This window comes from Pezoporus wallicus, unplaced genomic scaffold, assembly GCF_028554395.1.
Source record: "Pezoporus wallicus isolate ANWC-B61680 ecotype Strahan unplaced genomic scaffold, APGP_CSIRO_Pwel_v1 contig_8166, whole genome shotgun sequence".
Classification (NCBI taxonomy): domain Eukaryota; kingdom Metazoa; phylum Chordata; class Aves; order Psittaciformes; family Psittacidae; genus Pezoporus; species Pezoporus wallicus.
The window spans coordinates 891678-902020 of record NW_026638114.1 but is presented as its reverse complement, the minus strand read 5'-3'; the positions used below and the strand labels follow the sequence as shown (position 1 = coordinate 902020).

The 10343-nt window shown below is 47.9% G+C and overlaps 1 protein-coding gene across 1 annotated transcript; it reads left to right on the top strand.

Annotated features, from left to right (window-relative positions):
• The first annotated feature begins 6249 nt into the window (after window positions 1-6249).
• On the top strand, window positions 6250-8478 carry SMIM32 (small integral membrane protein 32). Its single transcript, XM_057409443.1, has one exon. It carries the CDS (start codon window positions 7387-7389, stop codon window positions 7702-7704), a length of 318 nt encoding a protein of 105 aa, XP_057265426.1. The 5' UTR covers window positions 6250-7386; the 3' UTR covers window positions 7705-8478.
• Window positions 8479-10343: the final 1865 nt, after the last annotated feature.

The window sequence follows — 10343 nt, the reverse complement described above, 5'->3', positions numbered from 1 at the left end:
TGTGTAGTCACTTACATAATTAAAGGCAGCCTAAATATAGAGCATTGATAATATATATCAAATCCATATATATCAAATCCTTCTCCAAGATCCAGACTCCATCACAGAATAAGGAATAACAGACACAGAAACCTGACATACAGGTCTCTGAGCCTTTTTCTCCCCTTTCTGGGCAATTATGAGCAGTGCAAATCTTTCACATCAGCTGTGCCATAGGACTTAAAACTATAGGAATAGAACTGCAACTTTACCCTTTCCTTGGACATCTGCAGGTGGTTTAGGAGAGCATAAAAAGAAGGGAAAGGTAGTTTTTTAAAGGATTTAATAAAAAAAAAAATTGAAACAAATCCTTTTGTTCTGCCATCCTATAGATAACTTACTTCTGTGTGGGACATGAGAGCTCAGCTGATGGAAACCTGGGCTCCGCTGAGGATTGACCATTCCCAGCCATGGGCCGGCCACCGCTCCCAGAGATGCTCCATGTGTTTTACAGGTTTCTATCTTGACACCAGAAAGACCTTGGAGATAAAAGCAATGAGCAATGTGATTTGTTGAGTCAGGCTGTTTTGAATGGCAAATTAGAAATCATAAAACCTTTGTCCTTTATCAAGCAGCACGCACACAATTAAGCTCCCCAGTTCCCTGGCCTGCTGAGGAACACTGTGCTCCGTATCCCTTCCATTTCTGTTACAGCTATAGGTGGAACCATACCTTAAAGCAGTAGCCAGGCACACTAAGAGTCTGGTACTACCCAAAACAAAGTTTATCTAAACCTCTGAGGTCTATGCCCAGCCTGAGAAGGGTGATGTACTGCTCACTCTCTAACCTGAGCTGATGTTGCCATCACCGAGGGGCACCAAGCATCCAGCTCTGTTCATATCATCACTGTTTCTCTGAGCTAACGCTGCAAGCAGGCTGAGCTCACAACGAGACCAGTAATAAATAACCCACCTTGAGCAACACATTTGCTTTATTAACTTACAGAACAGGGAAGCACACACAGAGCAACCCCCAATGCTGCTCGGAGGTGAGGATTGCACCGCAGGGGCAGGAATGCTGTGTGGGAGCAATGGGATAAAGGTTTAACCTTCTAGGGACTGTCATTACCTGTAAGGATTTCAGCTTCATCACCCCCAGGGTTCAGCTCCCTCTTCCACCCTGGTTTAGGTGGTTCTTTAGTCCTTTTTACCGCACCAGAGCACTTAGCACCTTCAGTAATTAAGCCTCCAGAGCTGTGCAGGGTAAAGAACTATCATTAAGTGTGTTTTTCAAGCCGGGAAAGGGGCTGCAATATAGACACCTTGTTGCACAGAACCTGATCACAGAGCTACCCGTGTGTGCAGGGAGGCAGGGGTACCCTGGTGGGTAAGATAAACCCCCCATGTAAGCCAATGGGATCACCTCGGTTTAATAACTCACCCTCACTACTCAGCGTTGACTCCCCTCGAAAGTTACCATCGATATTGACCTTACAAAACCAAAGCAAGAATCAATAACCAGAGGAGAAAGAGGAACCCTGTCTGCCCAACCTGTCATCTGCCGTCTGATAGGCACAGCCGCAGCTTCCCATCACTGACAGAGCATGTCCCGCTGCCTGCAAGAAAGCTCTGACACCAGACTGGTGAGTTATATCAGCAAGAAGCCATGAACAAAGACAGGCTCAGCTAATAAAAGAACCCTGTGATGATCTGGGAAGCTTCCCAAATGATCTCTGTCTCACCCCAACCTGCTAATGCTGGCAAAATTAACATAGGGAGAAGCAGGGCAATGCCAGAGGATTTTTTAGCTGAGAGTTCAACACTTTCATCAAATGATGACGGGGACCCCCCAGTCCCTCCTGATCTGAATTCCCTACAACGAAGCTAATGTTATGATTAAACATGAAGCATCACAGCATAGCAGTGGAAGAGGCAGGAGGAGGGTTATATATACAGGTGGGAAGTGTTTTGTGCAGCAGCCTACAGAAAGACTCATTTTATTCCCTTTGAGAAGAGACATGAATAGGAGAGAGATGGCAAGCGCTATTCTCCCCACAGCCTCCCCAGCTCGGCTTCTGATCCCCAGAAGGTATATTCAGGATGGGACAGACATTGCCCTCTATTCATATTGCAGGTTGGTAAGGGATTGCTAGTACCAAAACCAAAATATGTTCAAAACTACAACCTCACAGTGAGTTTTTACACTTCCTCCCTTCTTCTCTTAACTAAAATTCAACCCCCAATAACCGGGATTAAAAGCTGGGAATACAGGCACTGTAGCACTGTTAAGGCACATACCTGTTCCTGGGTAGCGACAGGCTGCAGCAGGAGCCAGCCCCAGGGAGCATCGTTGCGCTGCAGAGACAGGAGTGAGACAGTCACAAGCCAACACGTCTGGGCAGCCCCAGAGCAGCAGCCTTGGGCAGACACAGGCTGACACACTCCTGATGAGCTGGGAGAAGACTTTGTCCTGCTCAGAGCAGCAACTGCAGCCCCTTTTTGGACCCAGCTCAGCTCACAGAGCAGTGCTTGTGGCTAGGAATCAGTTTAAGGGTAAAGGAGGTACCAGAGACAACCTTTCTCTACAATTACATCTTTTGCTTTTACTCCCAAAGCACCCTCCTGCTCATGTTCTACATGTGGATATACTGATGCTGCATCCCCTACAGCACCACTGGATGCGCACCCACCCACTCCTGGCCGCATGGAACTCAGGCTGTGCTTTCCCTTCGGTGCACACTGAGCCACTGCAGAAAGAAAATGAGAGTTTCTGTCAGGACACGGGGAATCCACACACCTACCACACACAGATACAAAACCTTTCACTACGGGTGCAGCCGAGCTGCCGCAGGATGCTGGACCGGTGATGGGAGGGCAAGCAGGGAGGTTGGGATGCTCCCACCTTTCCCAAAGAGCCAGAGTTATATCCTGACATCCACTTGAGCAGTGGCAAAGGTTACCTGAAGGGCAGGAGGTGCAGGATGCTTATCCCCATCCTCTGATGAAGCTCCTCACAACCTAAAGAACAGCAAAAGATCCGGAGGCAGCCCTGACCAAATTCACACAAGCTCCTGGTTTTCAGACTTATGCAGAAACCTTCTAAATATTTCTGCTTCAGGGGGTGCAAACATGCCCTGAGAGACCCAGTGTTAGAAGCTAGTTTTACCTCACTGGATATACACAAGCTCTGAAGCAAAGTATTTTCAAGACATTTCAGCACTTGGGCCGATTTCTTCAGGGGTTCAGCCCCATACTTCAGCACCAAAGGCAAGATCCCCAGGTTAGGTGTCTAGTGCTTAGTTTTGTGCCCCTGGAAAAACAGAGGTCCTTAATATCTGCTTCTCAGGCACCTGGAAATAGGCACTTTCCTTTGTGGTGATTAAAGAAAGGAAGTGACCTCTGTATATTATTTTTATTTTCTTTCCTTTATATGGTTTTAAGGCTGCTTTTATGCGTCACTGGAAAGTTACAGCCCGTGATTTGTTGCATTCTGCTCTGCTAAGAGAAACATCCCCCCGACTGCTGCTCACTCCTAAGAGCAGGAGGATCGTAACGCAGATTGTAAATGGTTGCATTACTGAGAAAGATAACGTTCCTTTCCACTTTCATTTCCTTCCATTGATATTTATCACCGTAGGGGTTGTGTAAGCACACAAGTGAGAGATCATGCATTATTTACCAGGCTGGAAAGGGGGGAAGCTCCAGACTTTCACAGCGCAGCTGAACCCCAAGCGCTTCTCACCACTGAGATTTGTACCGTGTCTGGTGGTAGCTTGGCTGAAGGATCATTAAAGCAAACGCAATCACCCTGCCAGCCCGGGGAGCAGCAGTGGAGAGGGGCTGAGGGTTGCAGGCTCCTTCTTTACCAGCCCCCCCTGCAGTCGTGCCCCAGAGCTGGAGCAACAACGCAAGAGGGATTGGAGCTGTTGGAGCGAGTCCAGAAGGGGGCCACGGAGATGCTGCGAGGGCTGGAGCAGCTCTGCTCTGGAGTCAGCCTGAGAGAGCTGGGCTGGGTCAGCCTGGAGAAGAGAAGGCTCCTGAAGGGGAGACCTGAGAGCAGCTCCAGTGCCTAAAGGGGCTGCAGGAAACCTGGAGAGGGGCTTTGGACAAGGGCCTGTAGGGACAGGGCAAGGGGAATGGCTTTAACCTGCCAGAGGGGAGACTGAGCGGAGCTCTTAGGCAGAAGCTCTTCCCTGTGAGGGTGCTGAGGCGCTGGCACAGGTTGCAGAGACCCTCTCCAGCCCTGTGATGCCACCAGGGCCATTGGAACTGACCCATCTGCCAAACACACCAGGAAGTTGCAACACTCAAAGGTTTATTATTGTTAAGCTCCAGCCAGTGTCAGAGGCTCTGTGTTTGTACTTGCAGCATCATTGCCAGTGCACATTAAATAAAACCTTACAAAACAAGTCATTAAATGCTGAAAACCTAGGGGGAATAAAAGAAGAAAACAAGAAACATGAACAAAACTACTAAATAAGTTAATGAGGAAAAATTACCAGGAACTTTAAATGCTTTCCCAAATTAAAGAGAACAAAGGGAAAGGATCAGCTCTTCTTTTTGCAATTAAGGTATTATTTATGGCAATTTAGCTTTTTAAAGATTAAGCCTGGATACAGTGCTGCAGAAAATACATCTGATTTGTCCCTGGGCTTCTCATCCTCTCTATATCAGCTTCAGCCAGCCAAAAAGCAGGAGGTATTCTTTGCACTCCCGAGCCTGTGAGCACAAAGGGTGCTTGGAAAACACCCAGAGGATTTACCCCAGTGACTGATGCAAGTGTCCCATCTGCCTCCAGGGACACCTCCAATGCCTCAGGGGTACATCCCCATGGACTTGAGGGATGGAGGGAGGTAGAGGATGAGCACACAGCCACCAAGAGCCCTAGCAGAGCCCTTCCTTCTCCGCCTCTACCCAGTTTGACTCGGAGCCACCAAGCAAAGCACCACAGGACTGCCCAAAACCACACTTTGTGCAGGGAGAAAACGCACCCACAGCTACCGCATCCATGTGCATCTTCTGGAGTATCCCCCCCTCTTACAGAGTTGGCAATGTTTCCAGAGAAGCTGTTTATAAAAAACTTTTAGCTGAAATATGTGAAGCATTAGGACTGTCCAGACTATTTGTAGCACTCAGCCCCCCCGATGCCTTCCTGCTTTCCCTACAGGCTAATAGAAACAATAAAGTAATTAACTAAAGATGCAGAGTTTGGTTAAACTCAAACACACATCAGGGAGGAGAGTGCTGAAGATGGGATGGTCCAGCCCTGCAGCCAGCCATGTGTGCTGCTCAAAACCCCAATTTCAAAGAGACACAACAGGTAAAACACTTGTGAACTGTATTAGCTTTATGACTCTGTTGACTTTTCCAAGCCCTGTGCTGGCTGCCTGCCTCGGTGTCCTGTTCTTTGCACCCACACAGAGTAAATAGGTGTAACTGCTGTGGCTCTGCGGGCAGGGGACATGTACCTAGGACTGTTATAAGGTGCAGGCAGCGAAAGGTTCCCAAGGCACTGCGGAGAGGAGCATGTGGAAGGGTCAGCTCACTGGGGCTGAAAAAGGATGGAGGGGAACAAAGAACCAGGAAAACCTTCAAAACTTGTGAATTCAGAAGGCTCAGAGGTAAAGACATTGAGAGCACCTTCCCTGAGGACAGATGCATAAGGATGCGAACAGGGATGTGACAGCCTTCCACTGCCCGAGCACACCGGGCACACAAGGGCTTTAACTGGAGCGCCTGGAGCCTGGCAGGAGATGAGGAACACGCTGACCAAGGCCTGTAGCAGACACTTCATTTAAATCTAACTGACCAGGAGATTTCCCCTCTCCTCATTCCCATTCTCCCAGCAGGAACATTTATTACGCTAAGTGAATCGTTCAACCACCCGGGACCACCGCCTGCAATCGCTCACCCTAAGCAGCTTTAGTGGTTGCTTGGATCAGCACCCTGGGACTGCAGAAGGTGTTTTACCCTTTGCCCTGCTCGGTTCTCAAGCTCTCCTCTCTTCCTACCTCTTTTAACCCCACGGCTTCGTCCCCTGTCCCCTTTTCCAAGTGCAATGTGTTAAAATAGGAGTATGAACAGCGCTTATCTGATGCAGGGGAGTGCGAGAGCTGGCGAGCGGCCAGCAGCTAATAGCAGCATAAAAGCAATTTGATGGGGAAAGAGAATTAACATGTTAATTGTCAGGCTGGAGAGGGTGCTGGGGACCAACCAGAAGGGATGGAAATGAAGAAAAAGAGACGTTTTCTGATTACAACAAAGGTCTGAGGGAGACAGGCAGGTTTCGAGGCAATTTTCTTCCTTTTTGTCCCATTCTCTGCTGCCCTCCCCCAGCTCAAAACCTCTACCCAGAGCCTGAGGCACTCACAGGGATTTATCAGGAGATCTCTTCCTTTCGAGCATCGTGTCACTGCCAGACGCACCACGGGCTGCAGAGCGGTCGGCATCACCGTGCACAGCTCTCCCCTTCCCACAGGAGCAAGTGATGCTGCGGTGGAGACCCTGTCAGGGGAGAAAAGTGATGCTCGACAGAGCCCTGCACAGTCCCACCTCGCAGCTGGAGCCGAGGGCACAGGGGAGGTTTCCAACGCACTGACCCTCCCCTCCATCCCCAGGGAGGCTGGTTTTGGTGTTTCTTCTCTAAACAAAGGGACATTGGTTGATGGATCTTTTACATTGATTTCTCTCCAAGCGATAGAAAGGAATGCCTGGAAAGCTCAAGCAGGAAGCTTAGCTGCTTTAACCCTGCCTCCACAGCTCCCCGTTAACTGGGATTAAAGAAAGTCAACTAATGCTTCACAGCACCGGGATTTCAACAGCACGGAGCCTCCCGAGGCAGAGAGCCGCGACGGCAAATCCAGCAGGATCTCAAAGCAGCCGCTGCGTCTCCCCGCGGATGCCGTTTAACCCCGGATTTGTGAGCATCCCACTTTGGAAAATCAGCTGGAATCCCATCGCTGACTTCCCTTGATGGACGGTGAGCGCTGCCAGCCAAACCCTTGGCTCCTCACTGCCCGGCTGCCAGCACCAGGGCTGGGATAGGGAAAGTCTTTTCCCATGCACGGGGCTCCCAGCAGATTCCCGGCGCTCCCAGCCCATCCCGGCTGACCAGCAGATGATCCAGTGTGTTTCCCTAAGAGAGGTGCGCTGGGGGAACAAGGGCCAGGACACGAAGGTACCTGTATTGTTTTGTGATTCCTATTTGTGGGTGAATGCTGTAAATATGAGCCAAGAAGATTTAAAAGAGGGTCCCTGAGCCACGCGACTGAATTCATTTGCTTTTAGACAAAATGCAGCCAGTTTTCAGCCTTTTACAGGCAGGAACACAATTTCTTTCCTATGCCAAAGACTGACTGCGTTTGCTCTCCTGCTTTACTTCTACCGTGGAGGATATCGAAGCAAGAACATGTACAGTGAATTGCTAAACTCAACCAGTGCCACTGAAGCTCACCTCATTCAGACCAACACGCCCTACCTGAGCAGCACGCCGAGACCCGTGAGCTCCTCCGCTCTCTACATGTCCACAGCCCGGGTGTTAAAAGAAGGGGAAATAAATAAGCCAGACCTGGTGACTTACATCATCCTGTTTTTCTTTCTGTTCTTGACTGTGACATTCATTGTGCTCTTCATTAACTGCCAGCTGAAAAACTCTTTCTTTGCTACTCTTCCTTACGACAGATCGCTGAGAGAAGCCAAGAGCCCGTGGAGGACACAGGCTGTCTGACACTAGAGAGCAACGATGGGTTTACATCAGCAGCAGGCACCTGAGCCCCTGTGCGATAAGGCGTTATCTCCATGTGTTGCTGGATGGATGCGACCCTCTTTAAGAGGAATAGGCAGCATCGCAGGAAAAGATCGCTGAGCAATATGCTGTGTGCAAACGGGAATAGGTGTAAATAAAAAGCTCTGTTATGAACTCGATAGAATGCTTTAGCTAATTTATGCAGTTTTGTGCTACAAAATCACCCAGTGATTCCAGATTAAGCTCTATATGTATGCAAATGTCATCATCCACCCATTCAGTGTCCATACAAGGATATTTGCATTAACAACCATCTCTGATTCGGGCATCTGGTGGAGCTTGTTACCCGCGTTTATGAAACCATAGCATCAAATGTAAAACAACCACAGTATATTTACCTAACAGTTCCATGCTGAGGGTATGAGTTTACTTTCCAGACCCATTTTTCTCCACTGCTGCTGTAATGCAGTGGGAGCCCTGCCAGGCAGGAGGAGGAAAGGAAAAAATACTTATTTAGACTTTTGATTGTGATTCTGTTAAGATTGGGGGTTCTTTGGTGTTTTACTGCATCATCGATCAGGGTTGAAGTTAATAGCTTTGTGAAGCACTAAATACTTGAAGGAATTTATCTTCAACCTTCTTAAGCTACAAAGGAAATGACTTGCCAGGGCATGAAACCAAAATAATCAGGATGGGGAGAAGGAAAGAGAGAAGACAAATACCATTAACAGCATGTAAACTAAGGAAAGAGGAGAGCAGAGTTCAGTACAAAGTAGGTAACTTCTGCAAGCCATTAACAGTTTTACAGGAATAGTTGCTTTGATGCACAATACACCCCCACTCCTTGCTCTTTATATAAACCTAGCATGATTAGAAGCATGCTTTATCAATACAGTAACAGCTTGATTCAACACTGATTGCCAGAAAACCCCACTGGTTTACTTTACTAGCTATCCCACTTTGCTCTAAAAGCTTCTGCTTAACCCTGTTAGCTGAGATGCTAGTCTACAGCTGCTGGTTTCTAGCAGTCTTGCAGTTACAGGACAATTCCCACTTGTCTTTCCCCACAAACAATGAGCAAAGGGCTTTTCTTCTAAGCCCAGTGGCCCAACATGCAACCAAATTGCAGCTCTCCCGAAACCCAGGGTCCAACATCTTATTTTTGCCAGTGCATCATCCATCAGAGGAATGGGGTTCGAACTGCGGCAGCTGCTGCACCCCTAAATGTGTTCTTAACACAGAGAGTATAGCCGAGGTGCTGTGTGTATATATGTACATAACTGATTTAACCCAACTGAGATTTTACAATGCAATTACACACACACACACAGACGAAGCGTGGATATACAGGAGCCTGCTTGCAAGCTTTTTTTTACACCAAAATGGCACAGTTGATAACACTTCCATGTCATTGTCTTGGTTACCGTGTTTTATTCTGCTCAAGTAAGTTCAGCTACTCAACAACAGGCTGGAGCATTTTATTCCTTGATAGGTGGCCAATTTTGGTCTCCTCTGAACCAAATTTAAGCGGTGTGATTCCAAGCAATTATTCTAATGTAGAAAGCACGAATAAATTGAAGTGTGTTTCTCTCAGCCCTCTTTGAATAAATCAAGTTTTATCAAATCAGGCATTTCTGATTTATTGTGAAGTAACGACAGCTTGTTTTCAGCCACCAGCCTTAATGAGTTTGCTCTAAGAAGTCCTTCTGGCAAAAGCCTCAGAGCCTGATCAAGCACGTGTTGCACTGCACCCTTTAATCTAAATGAAGGTCCAAGAACAACCCAGGGATAACCTGATTTTTCTCCACAGCCCGATAGCTGGGATAATAGCCCAGAGGAACCTGTCACACTTAGAGTGCTAGCTGATTTCTCGGGAAAGCTTTTGTGCATGCCCTGTGTTGCTCTTATCGATATCCAGAACCATTTCTATTGCAGAGGAAATGCTCTATTAAGGACTTTGTAACAGTTGTATGAAACACTATGTATAGAAAACAGCTGATATATGTTCTTTTACCAGAACCAAAATTAAGCTGACCATAAAATATACTTCCCAACTGCAGGCACACCAATGGGCATTCATTCACTTGCTGTAACTGGTTTTTAGGTGCATGGCACCTGCAGGGTCCCAAATGCATACTCCATCCCTTCCCTTTCTGCATGTCACACTCCTGCCCTGGCACAAATACACCATTCACTGGGGCTTTAGACCAATGCCTTCCCAAAAAAGCCTCTTGGCACCCGCAGCCCTGCAGCAGCCTCCTCCGAATGGCTTCTCTTCAAGCAGACTGGAGGTTGATGTACTAAAACATGAAGGACAAGTGAAATACCAGGACTGTGGGACACAGTGCTGTGAGAAGCAGGCTGGTCCCAGCTCGGGGCAGATCTTAATCACATGCTTTGCTTTCAAATGATGAGTAGCTCCCATAATGCTTTGGAGAGCATCCGTATACTTAAATCCACAGCCATGTGCTCTGCTGCATTAGGACCTGTGTGTTAAATAGGGTTTTAACGCTTCTCCCTCTGGGCCAGGGAAACAACTCCCTGCTTCCACCTGGAAGCAGTGAGACCTTTCATATCCATGCTACCCTTCCCAAAGGTTATTGTTACAGTTCAGTGTGCTG

Bases quoted from the DNA above. Each gene is read 5' to 3' on its own strand.
- SMIM32 (XM_057409443.1), top strand. From the start codon at position 7,387: ATGTACAGTGAATTGCTAAACTCAACCAGTGCCACTGAAGCTCACCTC.